General features: G+C 33.0%; 1 protein-coding gene across 1 annotated transcript in view; it reads right to left on the bottom strand.

Annotated features, from left to right (window-relative positions):
- Positions 1–19,140, bottom strand: part of LOC126890367 (ecdysone-induced protein 78C) — a 94,472-nt gene that overhangs the window by 27,495 nt on the left and 47,837 nt on the right. Inside the window, exons 3-4 of the mRNA XM_050659243.1 lie at positions 17,125–17,266; positions 4,322–4,484 (exon numbers count right to left, since the gene is read on the bottom strand). Coding sequence (XP_050515200.1) covers positions 4,322–4,484; positions 17,125–17,266 — 305 coding nt within the window. The remainder of the gene's footprint in view (positions 1–4,321; positions 4,485–17,124; positions 17,267–19,140) is intronic.

The raw sequence follows: 19,140 nt of genomic DNA, 5'->3' as shown, positions 1-19,140 counted from the left end.
AACACCCCTGAATCTAAACGAAACCAAACTGCGTATTTGAGGTGAATAGGGAACTTGTACATTTTTATTTTATTACATAAAAATGTTCAGTTTCGTTAAAAAATAAGATTTCCAAAATTTCACGCCTCAAAGCCTCATAATAACTTAGAAGTACAAATTTAACATCTTATATGTATTTAAATCATTTCAAACGATCTAAAAAGCGCGCGAACCTTTGTGACGTCATATTATCATCATTTGTATGAAATTTCTAACGTCTCATTTAAAATTACATACGATTTTGTTTACTTTGGAGTCTAACACAGTTTTTGAAGAGATAGTATTGAATTGTGTGTGTTTTTTTACTATGGAAAATAAAAGTAAATATTATGAAAGTGTTCTTTAATACCGTTATGTTAAATTAAAATCATTGAAACCCCCAATAAAATATTTATTAGATTATCAGTCGATAAGAAACGGAGTTACAAAAAAAAGACATTTTTACGTTACATTAAAGACATTTTAGTTCATTCTCAAGGTGTTCATGGATGCGAAGCTAATTCTAATGTAAGTATCTGTTGTTTTAATATATGTTGTCTGCTTAATAGTTTTTTTAATAAATCAAGTATATTTTGAACAAAAAGATCATAGAGCTTTTGAATACAGAATGTATGTAAAAGATAAAAATAATAATTTAATCTATAATATCAATTTTGTGAAAAATTTTCATTCATTTGAAAATATGTGGCCACCTGGCCACTATAAACATATTTACAATGGGTAAGTAATTAGACTGCCGTTTAGAAAAACCCTCTTCGGTCATTAAAAAAAAGTCTTAACCAAAACACTCAAATATTATGAAATATGTAGTTCACAGCAATCATCTATAGATTTATAAAACTGAAATAAACCATAAAATGATTACAACAAGTAAATGAATACAAAACTTAATGAACTAATGGTGCTGAGTTTAAACTTTACAATGATATGACGTCACGACCAATGAGGGCTCGTTTTGGGCTGGCCGCTATAATTTGAACTTTCTCTCGATTTTAATCGTCTTTAGGGGCCAAACGAAAGACAAAAACAACTTTTTTTCTTTAATATATATTTTAAATTATATTCTGTTGTAATTTATAGCATCTTTTTCGAATTAAAAATTTTATGCAAGTCCCTATTATAAAAATAACATTATAATCCACTTGTAGGACGCTGTCGGACGAGTACTCAAAATCTGAGTAAAGATAAATGTGAAAGAGAGCTTATGTCTCTAGACGTTTTTCACTTTTAGCTTTACTCATATTTTGAGTACTAGGAACTATCTTTTGGACCTTTTCCTAGACGAATAAGGCGGAATGTGACTGCATATTGTAGAGTCCTTTTCGCCTTCTCTATTTGTCGTCTCTTGTCTTATAAATTGTAAAAGTTAGAGATTAAGGATGTTACTAGAAAGTGGTTTCGGTTCAGAGCTACCTCTGTATCGAAAAGAAACATACCTGTCTTTCACTTCATTTAGAAAGTTAACATAAATATACCATCTAGAGAACAAAAAGTCCCAAATATTAATGGGGGCTCAATGTGGTTTACTGATGGATCTAAAACTGCCCATGGTACTGTATCAGGAGTCTTTGGGCAAACATTATATTTATAAAAAACCAATACAGAAGTAAAAACTTCGAGATGTATTCTGGTATAAAATCGTTTATTTAAAAACTATAAAATGTCATCGATTGCAGAACGTTTTCGTTCTAAACAGAACATCTTCAGTGCATCCTGCCGAGTATTTTGAAACTAGCACACCGTAAATAGTGTTAACATCATCATATATGGTTTACATAATGTAATATGTTAAAATGTTATGACTACAAGTCGATGTTAATGGATAAAGTGGAACACATGCTAAAAGGGTGCCATGGTTCCCTGCTCGAAGATACTAGGTACTTGCCAATTCAATGGGCACAGACCAACTCTGGCCAATTTGGGAGAAACCCTACCATGAAGTCATAGACCTTATTTGACCACCTAGAGAAACCACTACAGCCACAGTCAAGTCATCATGGGAATACGTCTTTTTGGGAACAAGCTATGGGAGCGTTCCAGCTCAGTTTTCGTCTTGGCACCTGGGCCTACAGGAGTCATGGGGTCGCACTATCCTGGTGCATCATTTTCTAGGATGCAACCGCAACCTCGTTTGGGAACATTTAGTGAGGTGTTTTAGTAACTATTGGTTTTTTTTATATTTCAGACTATCTGTTAAATACACTATGTTTTTTTTCCAGATTTAGGTTACCTCTGGTTTTTTTTTGACATATTTGTATATTAGATTATTTGGTTCCCAAACTTTGTATCTACGGTAACTTCTTGTGCACAGGAATAAGCCTAGAGAAAATTAGGTTTTTAATACTTTATTATTGTTGTAGTAAAGAAAAAAGCAACCCATTCATTACTTTATTATTGCTTTGATATTGGTTTATGTAATTCGGGTAAATTTATTTTTTAATATTACTAGCTTGTTTCCCAAATATTTTACTGTTATTCGCTTTATTCCATTTGTTCGGTTAATTTAGGTCATCGTCGGTATTTATCTCAACTTCATTTCTACTTTAGTCAATTGTATATTTAACTTTATTTATTCATTACTGTATTTTCCCTTAGTGAGGCTTGGGCCTATTTATTTGTAGTATTTTCATCTTTGTCAGTTTCCTTTAGTTGTACGTAGCAGGCGTACTATAACCATTTGGTAGAAGACTTATGTAATTTTGTACCCTATATGTTAGTGAGAGGTACTTATACCTGTAATTTTGTAACAGGTAACATTGTTGTTATCTTAGGTTGAACATAACTTTTGCAAACTTTTGTCATGTTAGAGTCACATAATATGAACTTGTTTAACTCAGAGATTGTTAAAAATCTAGTAGTTATTTTTAATAAATATGTATTTATTTTGTATATCATAAATTTTATTATTCCTTTATGTTCATTATTACAGGTTTGATATATTTAATATTTGACAGCAGTATAAGATACCTGGGAAAATGATCGAAGATCATTTTCATGGCGCCCATGATTTGTTAGATTTATTTATTTTGTTCGTCTTTAGCAATTATCCATCTTCATTCAGTTTCAGTACATTATTCTTATCTTATTATTTCATCTTTTAGTCATCATTACTATCTATATAGAGCTACTGTTCTTCGACAGGCATGCAAACGAGCCGTATCCATCCTTGAGTGTCAAGTGGTTTTCTTGCATCTCTAGCTAGCCAACTCTATGCAGTTTGCCTCTGTCTCTTCCCACTTTACTTCTATCCCTTCTAATCCCCCTTTCTTCAGTACAACTGCACTTTAGTAGTTGAGTTGGTCTGTGCCCATTGAATTGGCAAGTACCTAGTATCTTCGAGCAGGGAACCATGGCACCCTTTTAGCATGTGTTCCACTTTATCCATTAACATCGACTTGTAGTCATAAAATTTTAACATATTACATTATGTAAACCATATATGATGATGTTAACACTATTTACGGTGTGCTAGTTTCAAAATACTCGGCAGGATGCACTGAAGATGTTCTGTTTAGAACGAAAACGTTCTGCAATCGATGACATTTTATAGTTTTTAAATAAACGATTTTATACCAGAATACATCTCGAAGTTTTTACTTCTGTATTGGTTTTTTAAACTATGGTATACAGCCAACTATTGGGATTTTCCCATTGATTCATTATATTTATATTAAATCTTACAGCCTAGGCCAAGGTTCAACTGTGTTCTAGGCTGAAGTTTATGCTTTGGTGGCCTGCATTGATGAAATCATAAATGGGAACCCCAAAAGAAAAGAGAATCAACTTTCACACAGATAACCAGGCGGCTGTTCTCGCATTAAAGAACTGCAAATCAAAACTAGTGAGGAACTGCAAAGATCTCTTTGCAGTTTCGAATGACCGAGCAGATTGTGTGGCACCTCCAAAGATGAGGCAATAAACAAAATTCAGAAGTGGCCGATAAAAAATAATAAAAATAAATGGAGAGCCACTCAGGGGGCAAATCCAAGCTAAAAAAATAAACAAAAATATTGATAAAAAACTCATTTGATGAACCTCAATATATGAGAGATTAAAACGGTAACCGAAATGATGACTAGACATTGTCGAAAACACCTACACAAACTCAGTAAGATGAATGAAGCATAAAGCACAAAAAGAGTTCCTAAAACTACCAATAAGGAAACTGTTGGCCTTCGTTAAGGCCACAGGACTTATGAACGTTATAAAACATTGCGACTCAAATGTTCTTTTCGAAAATATTTTAAAAAATCTTCCAAATTATACACATATAGGCACATACCCACAATTCGCATGATGAGCTTGAGAAACACTAAGGATCATGTCGTATACGGCTAATTGTTTCGTTTCAGCATCCGATTGATCCGCATCTGATGTTGTCACTCTCAATGGCTCGTCGGTACTTCTTTCCCTTGACCGCTTTGGCACTCTGCCGTATCGAACAGCTAAAAAAATAAAATGAATGTAAACATTTCAATATGCTGGATATCGAATGTGGCTAAATGGAAGAGTACATAATAAGGTTTTAAAATTTTAACACTAAAATTATGAGATTTTATGCCTGAACCTATTAGGTCACTAACTGAGAGAAATAAATTTGAATATGATAACACAATCTACAAAAATTGACAAATGGAGCATAAAATCGATTAAAGATTAAGAAGTATTTTTCTTTCCATAGTCTCATAGTTCTTAGGGAAAATTGAAGGGAAAATTCTATAAAACAGCCATAAGACCGGCTATGATGTACGGACTGAATGTTGGGCAGTGAAGAAGAAAGAGGAACAACGAATGCATGTGGCGGAAATGAGAATGCTTAGATGGATGAGTGGAGTGACAAAGAAGGATAAAATTAGAAATGAGTATATTAGGGGAAGTCTAGGTGTGGCACCAATTGATGCCAAAATGAGAGAGCATACCCAAGAAGCAATTTGACGTAATATTACGACGTCTTAACGTTGGATTAAATGCCCCAACGTTCATACGCGACGTTGCGACGACGGTCAGAAAACCGCTATCTGCACCTAAGTGGGGAATAGAAATACGGGTTGCCTTGACGTCCCCCTCTCGACTTCTCAGCTCGAGATATTTTATTGTCAAATTACGTTAGTTTTTAGGACTTTGGTCTTGTAAAGTAATAGTATAAAATTCTCTACCACAGAAGTACGGCCGACACACTTCATTTTTACCAAATAGGTTAATAATCTTGGAGGATATTAAATCATCAGAAACTAAGATGCCTGACGGCCTGTTGATACTTATTTAAGTAGGTTCCTATTCTACTCAGAATATAACCTAAGTGACTTGTATAATTATTTTATTAATCGTCTGCCTCATTGCATAATGCGGTCGAAAATTTACAAACGCAAGGAAGTGTACTGTTAAACTAGGTATAAAAATTGCTAAAAACTGAAAGCGCCTCAGAAATTTACAGGTTAAATCGAACAAAACGGTAAAAATAGAAATAACCATCGTAATTAAAAAAACATAATATTATTATGTCTAAACCCATACAAAATTATCCTTGATTTATATATAAACAAAATTCGTTAATTAAAATCAAATATTCATTAAAATCTAGCAAAAAAATTGCCAAACATTATGTTTCAAAAAATGGCTGATCTTTCATTAAAGGCGGATTTGACTCGCGACCTAAATTGCACTACATTTTAACTGATTTGGACAAGGACACCCCCTGCCGACCTTTAGTATAACCTATTTTTACCTTGCACACCTCGAATTTACCTATTCAGTGGCGGCTCGTACCACTTTAAGAAGGTAGTGCCACAACTCGGGCAGCCGCCAAAATTTTTAGTGACGGATTCACGATATTGTCAAAAAAAGGTATACTGACAACAAAAACTAAAAAAAAATATGCGCGGATACTTTTATATCTTAAGTTTATTGATCTGAGGTGCCAAGCAATTGTCCAACATTGATCAAAACAGTTCCGTAAATTAATTAATAATAAAAACCTCTTAACCTACCACCAGCATTTACTGCTGATAGTGCTTGAAAATTGTTATTACGATTTAGTCTCTATTTACCAATTTATAAAAATAATACTATTTCATTATTCACACACATGCACAAATTTTTGTAATGTCACTTTTAAAGTTTACGATATATAAAGTTCATTCTCTTATTTTTTGGTTGCAAAGTTTTCAATGACTTTATAATTAAAATTATCAATACAATTTACAAAATGCTTTTCTGCAGATAGCATACCTAAAGCACTAGGTTTCGATGTAAACATCGAAAAACAACGTTCTGCTTCAGATGTTGATATAGGAATGGTAACTAAAATACTTAAAAGTTTAATAGTTTCTTCAAATGTGCTTTTTAAACCTTCCCTCTACAATAAAACCGATAGCGAAACAGCCCCAGAGGTAGTACTTAATTCGTCTCGCTAATACAGTACCTACCTACATCTAATTCAGTTTTAAACCGAGTTTTGCTTAAAAATTAAAATTGTCTCCATGGTTCATTAAGAAATGATTCGGAGAACTGATGCTTATAAGCAGAAAACTTCTCCGACATAAATAAATTAGAAGCAACTAAATGTCCGGAGAAGGTAGACCTTTGAAAGATCTGGTACTTTGAATAATATGAACCTTTAAGTCGTTGTCTAATTCGGCGCTAAAATTGACCAGCTCCTTAAATATGCCTCTATTTTCTGAATTTTCTTTTTCGTCGTGACCTCTTAAAGCTAACTCGAAAGCTCCACAACACCTTATAACATTTGTAGTTTTTTTTTCTAGCGAAAAACCATCAAAAAATTTTTTAAAATACTAATCTTTATTGTTAATTAATAAATTAAACTTAATAAATAATCAAAATATTATCAAAATACCCACGATCATGATGCACTAAAAGTTTAATTATAAATACAAAAACTTTTTAACAGAAAATATACATAATAAAAGCGACAAACCAGCACGTAAAGAAACTCAAAATAAATAGACCTGGCTTCATACCCTCGTGCCTGGCACAGAGATTCTGTTAAGGTATACTAATAGTCCAATATAGCTCTTTCTCCGTCACTTACATATAATGCTCGTAAAATCTTTCTCTCTTTACTCGTGCCAGTACTGACTTCGGCGCGAAGGAGATTCTCCTGTCGAATACTCTCCGCTGTCGGCAGGGATTGTATTGCGCCCATAGTTGCCATATTTTATATAATTTATGAAGATCAAAAGAAATACACACAAAAAAATTAATAGGAATTAAAAAGTTTTGAAGATAAAAAATATGTTTATGGATAGTTAGCAAGGTAGTGCCATGGCTCTATGGCACTACCTCACGGGCCGCCACTGTACCTATTGGTATACCTAATACGTCCTAAAGTAAGCGCAAACAACCTGGTCTTGACGACAGACTCCCGACGACCGGTCGTCGTCGTGAACACGCCTTAATCTGGTGGACCGCTCTTCAGGTTCTGTATGTGCCATTTTCATAAGTTTAGCTTTTTGTCTGTAAAAAGATGTTGAATGTCTAAAAGCTTTTGATTTCTTTTTTCCATGCATTTCCCCTTCATTTTGAAACATTGTTTTTCTCCAAGAACAACTATATATTTTTTTAACTATATAGGTTTTTCATTCAATACATTGTTATTGTTAATATACTGTTTATAGAAAAACTAGAAAAACCAAATGTAAAAAAGTAAGGTTATGTTATGCAATGTAGAATAATAATATCTGTCATATTATAGTCATATAAGTCAAGATGAGTCAAGTCAGATAGGCCCTAATGCCCTAGCCTTTTGTAGTTGGAAACTAAACAACCAATTGTCGAAAATTTACTTTACGACGTTCGATAGTCGTCGACGTTTTTTAGTAAATTACAGTTATCTTATAAAAAAACTTTGACGTCAGGTTAACGTATACAACTTTACTTAAGTACTACGTTGTTATTACCTACGTTGTATTGTCGTTCTCACCTTCCAGCAAGTACACGCAGCAATCTACCATATACCTACTAAGAAAACACCCGACGTCTCCTGAACGTTTGGTTCGATACTAATAAATACTCTGTAATCCCCGACGTTGAGCAGTCGTTAAATGTCTTCCAGTAAATTACATTGTAGTATAGAGGTTATACCCGACGTCAGCTTAACGTTAAACCTTAACCTAATAATTACCGTTGGTATTCTCAACGTTGGATTGTCGTTGTCGTCTTCCCGAAAAATACGTCTACCATACTCGATAAAACACCAACGTCCTCTGAACGTTGGCATCTATCCTAAAAAATACGTTGTAATTCCCGACGTTGAGTAGTCGTTGATGTATGCCACTTAATTGCACTTATACTACAGATAGGTTAAGACCGACGTCAGCTTAACGTCAAACCTTATCCTAATAATTGACGTCGTTATTCCCGATGTCGGTTGGTCATCAGATTATATTACTTATTAGCAGCAACGTTGGTCCATAGGATAAACAGACGTTGTCCTTGGTTAAGGCTTATTGTGAACCAATTTTGTCCTTAAATTGAACGTCCCATTAGGACAAAATTGGTTGCAGGTCGTAAAATTGCTACTTGGGTAGGTTAAGATGGTTTGGTCATGTTCAACGTCGAGACGTTAATCACCCAATACGAAGAATAGCTGAAGTGCAGATTCCTGGAAGGAGTAGGAGAGGAAGACCAAAGAAGACCTGCGGGAGACGATAAGGCAGGCCATGTTGGTAAAGGGGATTGACATTGATATGACCCAAGATAGAATTGTGTGGAGAAATGCAATTAGGGAAGCCGACCCCGCATAGGGATAAGGCAAAGAGAATGATGATGAGTCTCATAGTTCTTAGGCATTCATAAGTATTGGTCTGATTACAGTTTTTATAAGTTCTTAATTCAGCTGCGTTAGATATATTTTTGCTTCCGAGGCTTCGATTGAATGCACACATGAAACTATTTTCTGACATTAGTCTTTTGTGTATTTCCTTCCGGATAGTTGGTTTCCTCGAAAATATAGTCTCTAAATATTCAAATTTCTCTATCTGTTCAAAATTATACATTTTTCCTTCATCCGTTGTTATCATTAAATATTACCTCTGTTCAAATTCCTTGTCCGTCCATTCCATGCTCTTCGTTTTTGTTTCGTTTATATAGAGTCCTTTTTCTCGGAAAACTTTTGCTAATCGTTCTATTACCTTTTTTTATTATTTCTTGCTTCTGGATAGAATTACTACAAATGCCAAACGTTGATGATTTTTATTTTATGATATATGTGACCTGATTTGTTAGTTTTAGCCTCTTTTAATACCATTTCTAACACTACATTAAAAAACAATAATGATCTCTTTGTGGTATCCCTTCTCTCACTGCAAATGTTTCTCTTAGTTTATTATTTACCTTCACTTTATTTTCAGTTTTTTGTATTTCCACTAGTAGTTATTTTCTATAAAATCAATGGGAAAATCCTAGTTGGTCTGTGCCCATTAAACTGGCAAGAACCTAGCATTTTTTTTCGAGCAGGGAACCATGTTGCCCTTTTAGCATTTATATGACAATTTAATCCATTAACATCGAGTCAATATATTTTGTTAATTAATACTATGTAAACCATATATTTTGAGGTTAACACTTTAGATAGTGTGGTAGTTTCAACTACTCAGCAGAATGCATTGAAGATGATCCAATTAGATCGAAAACGCTTTGCAATCCATTTGGAAGACATTTTAAGAATCCACAAGGAAGAAATTCCTGTAGTTGGCTGTATACCATTAATTACAAGTGAAATTTAATAAAAAATGTTCCTCTTGGTAAAAGGTATTGTTATATTCCTATTTGATATGAAAATTAAAATTTTATAATTATAAGCAAAATTTAAATTAATATAAAAGATCTTCAATTTTCTCAACCACGGGCATGTAAATTTAGAACAACCTGTATACAACAAATTATTATATTTAGTTTTTAAGAAAGTGATTCGAAGAAGCGGACGAAACTCGGTAACAATGCGCCAAGACAAACAAGTTTGAGTGACGCGGACCATTATAGTGTTCGCGGAAGATTCGATCATTAGCCTACGCTAAATAAGACTCAGTGAAATAGATAATAGGTCATTAAGTTTTGTAAAAAGTAGAAAGTAAGTTTAAATTGGGAAATGATTATTTTTTCTTGAAATCCATTAAACATATTTAGAAAGATTAAAAGTTGGTATTGAGGAATACGGCGAATTATAATTTGTGGTGGAATGTTGATTTTTGAATCTGGAAGGGATATTTAGAAAGTAGGGAAATGAATGAGGATGAGAGATCAGAATGTTTTGAGCGGTGGAGAGGAGAAGTCCAGTGGTGGACGGTAGTGTACGAAGAGTGAAAACGCCGGTATAGTTCCGTGAGTGTTGAGTACCCATCGGAACGAGAGGTAGGCCGAGTCGAGAGAAAAGAATCTCCTTGGGCAAAGAGTATCCCGGTTGGCTGATTGAAGTGGTTCGAAAAAGGTAGAACACGGCATCACGAGAAAAGCAAGAACGAGAGCTGTACGAGGTTGTTTTCAAAGGAGAACATTACTGGAGGCCAGGACGAGTTTTTCATCGCAACCAAGGGTAGGAGGAAACGGGTTTTGTGTGAGGACATTCGCAGTTCACCAGATAAAGGTCAGTCTCATTTGTCAAGACATGAATGTATGGGTTTTTGTATTAAATACCACATTAAAAATTGAAGAACATAATCGCTAATATCAGAAGATTTTCATCAAACTTAAATCAATTTGTTGCTAATAAATCCTAATAGTTTCATTATTAATAAAAGTTTTAAATTGGAAACCAAAAGGAAATAAGATTCCCATTTTTAAATGTTTGTATTAAATAAATATAAGATCTAACAAATATTAAGCAGTGATTGCCATTTATATAAAATAAACAAAATTTGATTTATAATTGTAATCCATATGTGTGTATTATTTTATTTTTTCCTATCCCGATTAGGAACCACTGAGAAATACTTAGAAGTCACGAAAGTAAGTAATTTTATAATTCGCCCTGAGATTGAAAACATATTGATATGTGATCTGGTTGATTAATTAATGCATTAATTAAATTAAATTACATATAAGAATAGCATCACATATAAATAAATAAGATCACAACAGTATATTAGTTTAAAAAGCCCTACATTAGTTTAAAACATATAAACAAAACGTTTTCGCTCTGTAACAAGAGCATCATCAGTGTTACAAGAACATGGTGAGCCAACCAAAAAATACAAAGGTCAAAGCCTTTCAAAAAACAGACAAAAGTCTTATATAAATGAGCACATCGAAAAATCCAAAGGATGGATAAAATTCCTAAGGATACGGCCCTAGGGCAACATATGACTCCCACGCGTGGTAAGTGGGTCAAAAGGTAACTAGGTCATTATGTTATCAATAACATTAAGACGTATAACATTTTAAGAAGTTTTTTAATAAACTATTTTATACTAATGTACAAATTGAAGTTTTTTACTTCTGTATGAGTTGGTTATTGAATTGGTTATTGGACCTTTGGTTGCGAGTCATGGGTACTAACAGAACGACAAAAGAGTAAAATACAGGCAGTAGAAATGAAATACCTTAGACGAGTTCGAGGAGTTACCAAAAGAGATAGACTACGAAACACTCAAATAAGAGAAGATCTGGAAATCGAGTCAACGTTAGAATTTATAGAGAGAAGGCAACTCAGTTGGTGGAGTCATCTTCAGAGAATGGATCAGACAAAACCGGTGAAAGAAATTTGGTAGGCAAAAAAGCAAAGAAGAAAGAAGAAAGGTAGACCACGACAAACATGGGATAGAACACTAGGCAAAATAATCGAGAAAAGGGGAACAACGTGGATAGAAGCAAGGACGCTGGCTAGAAATAAGAAGGAATGGGTCAAATTTGTATAGCAGTTAACATAAATGTATAGCAGTTATTAGTTAAATTTAAGATTAAGTTGTTTTTGTATTGTATTATAATGTAACATAATGTAATGTATTGTCGCCTTACACCACTATGTGGTAAAAAGGTTTTTTGAAAATATACAGTCGGAAAAATGAAAGAATAACCATGAACGAACATAAAAAACACGCTGTATTTTCCTGTCACTTTGTGTCACAATGAAAATTGTCCAGTGCAAGTACATGTAACAATAATTATTACATGTACTTGCGCTGGCCAATCTTTTGTGTGACACGGTGACAGGAAAATACAGCGTGTTTTATATGTTCGCTTATGGGTATTCTTTCATTTTTCCTACCAGTTACCAGTTCCTATATATATATATATATATATATATATATATATATATATATATATATATATATATATATATATATATATATATATATATATATATATATATATATGAGTTGGTTATTTTCTCTTTACCTCTATGTAACGTGTTTTTGTGCTTTTTTGTTTTTAGTCTTAAACTTTCCAATTGGAGTTTGTTGCGTTTCTCTATTTCTAATTTACATTCATCGTGAACCATGGCTTTTGTTGTTTCTTGATTAGTGTTATTTTCTATTACTTTTACAATATTTTTAATTATGCCCCATGTTCTAAATTGTCATTTTCTGACTTGCTTATTTATTTTACATATTCCTCCGTTTTTGTTTCGATTTATAGGTATTATCTGTTTTATTTTAATTCCCTCTAAACTAAACTACAACACACGGTTGTAGGGACAAACCTATTTGCAAAAATGTCATGAACGTAGTAGAGAATCGGGTACGATTAGGCCACACTAGACATACATACTCACACCTCTAAAAATAAGCTACCAATATGTGAGCAGTGTACTTAATACAAACTTAGCAGTAAAACATATTATCATAAAATGAGACAAATGCAAATATAAACCAAGTCGTTTTAAAACAGCTTCTGGTTTATTTGTAGTGCTAGGACAAAATATTAAAGCAGTAAACCAAAAGAACCTACTAGACTATTTAACCCATTTATGCCCAGAACTATTTTTCCAAATATATCAATGATTTTCTCAAGAATGCAATAAAATATCCTAAAATGCATTGAAAAATTACTAAAAAAATTTGTCAAAAACTGATTTTTGAAAAACATGCTGGGTCGTTAACGACCCGTTGGGCACATATGGGTACACAATAAAAATAATAATTGTTATGCGATTACATTTTATTTTTAAAACAATGAGATAGTTTAATTATATTACTTAACGCTTAAAATAGTTTGTATGATAATTTTTGACAAATTTATCGTGGAGTGGTTCACATTTATCGCATGCTTTTGTAGTTTTATTTGAACATACACGACATCTTCTTCTTTGAGCACCAGTAATAATAATTAGATACTGTGTTGATGGGAATGGAGCAGGAATTATTGCAATATTTTGAGATCCAGTAGAACGGATAGAACGACTTTCCATAATTAGACAATAACGTACGAACTATGTCTTCTAAATTCTTTGTTGCATTAGGAAATTACAAATGGTTGATGTATTTGAATTTTTTGTTTTTATTTTGCTGATAATACGCTTGCTTTTTGGATTGGCTCAGTTCATACTCATTAGATAACATGTTAATACAACAGTGGTAGACTTAAACCGTATGTACCAATAAAAGGAGCCGATTTCTTTCGTCCAGAAGGCATCAAAACATTTGTGATGTGAAATTCTGACTTAAGCCATTTATCCCAAACATTTATCCGGTTTAGTGTCACTATTCTCAATTTTTTCTATTTCCTCCAGAATTTCTGCAGTAGATAATGGTTTCTTACTAAAAAACATTTTCTCATTATGATATGTCATAATGACAACGGGTCGTTAACGACACATCAAAATATAATATTATATTTATGACACATATCAGATTATTTTCATACTTAACTTACGTGCATAGAAATCGGCCCACTTAAAAATTTGGTCATTTTTGATGTCTCATATTTCCTAAACCTGTTGGCCGATTTAAGTAATTTTTTGAACATGTTATAGCCTGATTCTTTAACAATAGCACTGTAATCATATTGTTGCTAAACAGATAAGTTTGCGTTGTATACCGGGTGTACCAATCAAACTGTGTTTTTTTCTCAAAGTTCGCATCACCCTGTGGAATATTCTAGCATTTATAAAATACTGAAATTAAAATCCAACTTCAGGTTTTCTTAACATTCTGTTTTTTGATTTATTCGTTTAAGATGGATAATAAAAAAGTTAGGTACTTTAACAACTAGCTACGTTATTCATCAATACAGGGTGTTTCTAAATAAGTGAGACAAACTTTAAGGGGTAATTCTGCATGAAAAAATAATGGCAGTTGGCTTTACAAACTTATGTCCGCAAATGTTTCGTTTCCGAGCTACGGGATGTTGAATTTTTTCTTCTATCTATCTATCTATCTATCAGCGAGGTTCCTACAGCCTCTACCGCTTCTCGCATTTCGACCGCCATCGTTTTCTGTCCATCCATTCGTCTTCTTTGATGGCTCTATCTTTCATGATGTGCCGTACATTTTCTTCCCAGACAACTGAAGGTCTTCCCCTTCTTCTTCTTTGGTGTGGTATGTAATTTAAAGCTTTCTTTGGCCATCTATCTTCATTCATTCGTTTCAAGTGACCATACCACACTAGTTGTCTAGTTTCAATTTTATCTACACTGGAATATACAGTATGTGTCCTCCTTCTAATATCTTCATTCCTGATGTGATCTTTTTTAGATATACCACACGCTCTCCTTAGATAATCCATTTCTACTACTTCTATTCTTTTCCTATCTTTTTTTGTCATCTGCCAAACTTCTGCCCCATAAGTCATAATAGGCTCTACCAAGGTACGATAGATTGTCAATTTCGTTTCTTGCCTTATATCTTTAGACCACAGTAGAGAGCTCAGAATGTTTAGCGCTTTTTTGCCCTGCTGCGTTCTCTTTTCGATGTCTCTTTTGGTAGTGCCTTCTTTAGATATTATAGATCCGAGATATTTATATTCATTACATCTTTTCGTGGTTCTAATTTCTAACTCTGGATCTTTTTCATCATCCCCTATTTTAAGATACTCTGTCTTTGACATATTCATATTGAGGCCCCATTTTTCATATTCTTTCTTTAGTTTTCTAAACATGTTGTCCATGTCTTCCTCATCATTCGCTACGACTACCTGATCATCTGCAAAAAACAAAGTTGTTAGACATTTACCACTGCCTATGTCTATTTCCATTCCGGATACTTGTTTCATCCACTGCTCTAGTGATGATTGAATATATATTTTAAATAAAGTCGGAGATAGACAACATCCTTGTTTAAGCCCCTTTGATATAGGGAATGATTCAGATATAAAGTTTCCTTCTTTAACGACACTTCTTGCATTTTTGTATATATTTGCGATAGCATCCACATACTCTCTACTGAGACCTACCTTCGTCAATGTTTGAAACAGTTTTTTCAAAGGCACCGTATCGTATGCCTTCTCCAAATCTACAAACAATAGGTGGGTAAAATAGGAAATTTTATTTATTGCTTTAAAACCAGTTGAGATTTGCAAATGAAATTTGGTAGGCTTTAAGAGATAGTTATTGCGGATTTTTGACATAAAATTAAGAATTTTATATTCACCATTAGCGTGCATACGGGTAATATGATCGGCCATATTACACGCATGCGCGCTCATGGTGTATGCTTAATTGTATATCAAAAAAGTGCAATAACTACGCCTTAAAACCCACCAAATTTCATTGGCATATCTCAACTGGTTTTAAAGCAATAAAATAAATCGTCAGTTTGTAAGAAAAAATTCAACATCCCGTATCTCGAAAACAAAACATTTTTGCGGACATACGTTTATAAAGCCAACTGTCATTATATTTTTATGCAGAATTACCCCTTAAAGTTTGTCACACTTATTTAGACCCACCGTGTATTGATGAAGAACAAGTCTAGTTGTAAAAGTACCTAACTTTTCTACTATCCAACATAAACGAATGAATCAAAAAACAGAATGTTAAGAAAACCTTAGGCTATAGTTGGTTTTTAATTTCAGTATTTTATATATGCCAGAATATTCCACATGGTGATGCGAACTTTGAGAAAAAAACACAGTTTGATTGGTACACCCGGTATACAATGAAAATTTATCTGTTCAGCAACATTACTATTACAGTAGTATTGTTAAAGAATCAGGCTATACCATGTTCAAAAAATCATTTAAATCGGCCACCAGGTTTAGGAAATATGAGACATCAAAAATGACCAAATTTTTAAGTTGGCCGATTTCTATGCACTTAGTAATATTATAGTGTGTTAATACAACTTATGTTTAACTATATAAAATGAATTTAAATAATAAAATAATTTATTTAAATGTACTTACAAGTGTTTGAATTAAGCCATGCTGCGAACATTATTCAAGTTCTATTTTGACGTACACTCTACGAACACTACGAGCGAAATAAACGGTTTGCACTAAATAAATTTCTTACTTGCATAGTCAGGAATGAACTTGTAAACAAAGAGCGACTGATAAATTCGACATATTTGCTTGAAACATATTTTTGATAGTTGGGTCGTTAACGACCCGTTGGGCATAAATGGGTTAAAAGCAATTGAAGTATTACGAATTGAAGTATTCTAAACATATTAAAAAAGAAGTTACATCTCGATAAAAACTGGCTTAACGAAAAAACGCTAAGCGGCTAAATGTTTTAAAAACATCGTGTTTAACTAATGCTACCACAATAATAATTTAATTGGAACGTACACAAAAGTTTGGAAGGGTGGGTTTAAGGGGAAAGAGCCCATAAAATTTTTATGGGATATACAAATTTCACTGTTACTTTTTTTAAGATGTTCCTTCCATAAGAATGCCACATGTCCATTTTCAATAAAAACTCTCTAATAATTTTCGATATATTGAAAAAAATCGATTTTTATTTTGTAACTTCAAAGGGCTGTAACTTTTTTTATGTGCACATTTGTACTAAGGTACATTAGGTTCAATCGAACTATCTTTAGTCCCAGAAGATATGATTTAATTAATGACCTGTTTTTTAGTTACATCCTGTATAGAATATAGAGTGTATATGTATACTATCTGCACACAGTGTCCGCACTCTCCACCGGTAATATCGTTTAAATAATAATTTTTTATTTATATACTTACAATCTCTAGACATTCCTACAGCAAGACATTTTTTGAACCGGCAGTACTGGCATCTATTTCTGTTTAATCGTATCACTAGGCACTTGCCATCTCGTAGGCATCGATATTCTATTTGTTTCTGAATACTTCTTCTGAAAAATCCCTATTAGAAAAAAAAACAAAGCATATTAAATCAAAATTTAACATCATTTTGCGCACAATGGCATTTAATAGTTATTTATGATATAAGTGTTAAAGTACAATTTTAAGGCACGCATGTGAAAGTAAGGCACACGAGTGCCTTAAAATGTACTTTTTAACACGTATATCATACAATATTTTTTCTACAAACGTCTTATATATTAACAATTACAATTTATTCATTCTCAACTACAGGACAATATCTACAAAACTTTTACTTGAACTTTACTGACATTCCATTTTTATATTTTTCTTGACATTACATCAAAACTGCCTCTATTGTCAATACGTAAACCATAACTATAGAATAACATCTTACTTTTATTGTTGTACATTCTAACAAATTTTAATAGTTTTTTTCTACAAACGTGTTAAAAATGCAATAATACAGTTTAAATTAAATTTTAGAAAACCTTTTAAACCACCTTTTTTAAATTGCGCAAGTTGTATTATTAATATTAATGTTAATAAACGAAATATAAATATTTTGACGTTTCACAATTTGACAATTCACTTTTAACTGCAGTGCCTTAAAATTTTTAAAGCACTAGTGCTTTAAAGTAGCATTTTTAACGCTCATATGGAGTGCTAAAATAGTTATTTGTGAAACAGTTCGTGAAGTATGCTGTTTGCGAACGCACGCGATATTTAGAGCACGAGCGACAACGGAGCGAATGCTATACATCGCGTAAGTTCGCAAAAAGTACTTTACGCACAGTTTCATACAATATTTTATTTACTCTTCGACAAACAAATAAAAAAACTATAACACTTCGTCACTGGAATTCATTTCTATTCTACAATTTTTAGAGCTTTGACATTTAAAAATCCTAACTACTTTCAAAACACAAAACTGTCAAAAATTTTGTTGTAAGTCATTGCTCATATTGTCATCACCATGACAACGCGAAAGTTAAGGATATTTGATTATATGAAAGTGTGCCAAAAAACCCATTGAAAGGGTGCGAAAAATAAATCCCATTTAAAATACATTGTTACTTCACGCCCACTTTAAACCCTTCACGCACTGCCATCTATAATGACAGTTTTCACAAAATAAAAACTGATACATAATATGACATAGAGTAGATAAATTGCATTTTTAACACGGTTGTAAAAAAACATTTTAAATACAATATAAAATAATAGGTATATAATGCTAACTATTGCATGAGTTAATATCATGACTTTTTGACTTGTTGGTACATTCATATAATGATGATACTGGTAGTTATTCGACATTAAGGGGGTAAGCGCGAGATCTTAGTCCAATGCTATTTAAATGTATTAACCCTTATAATACCAAGCGGAGTGCAAATGCATATAATGATGATACTGATAGTTATTCGGCATTAAGGGGGTAAGCGCGAAATCTTAGTCCAATGCTATTTAAATACATTAACCCTTATAATACCAATCGGGGTGCAAATGCACCCCATACGTGCTTTTTCGTATATATCTAATCCATTTGTTTCTTGCTTTTGTTCTTCTTTTTCGTACCTGCATATTTATTTATTAACGTGATATTTTACCTAAAATTTTACATGAATTTTTTCTATCGCGCGAATTATTGAGGATTTTAGAGTGTGAACTGCAGTATCCTACGTACCCTATTGCTTGGTATCCTACGTATACCAATTTTTTTTAAGTTGTTATAATCTAACAGACGCATAAAATCGTCACATATTGTACTTTTTATATCCCCACTACTCTTATTCGGAGCTTGTGTCTTATGTTGCAGTTGCACCGACCGCCTAGTAGTACAGACCTGATACGTGGTCACTCAGTATCGTTTATCAAGAATCCGTGTAAGGTATGCGTCATTTTGTAAAGCGC

Source organism: Diabrotica virgifera, chromosome 8 (genome assembly GCF_917563875.1).
Source record: "Diabrotica virgifera virgifera chromosome 8, PGI_DIABVI_V3a".
Lineage (NCBI taxonomy): Eukaryota > Metazoa > Arthropoda > Insecta > Coleoptera > Chrysomelidae > Diabrotica > Diabrotica virgifera.
Note: the sequence above shows the minus strand (reverse complement) of the source record. Positions and strands in the feature narration are given on the sequence as shown.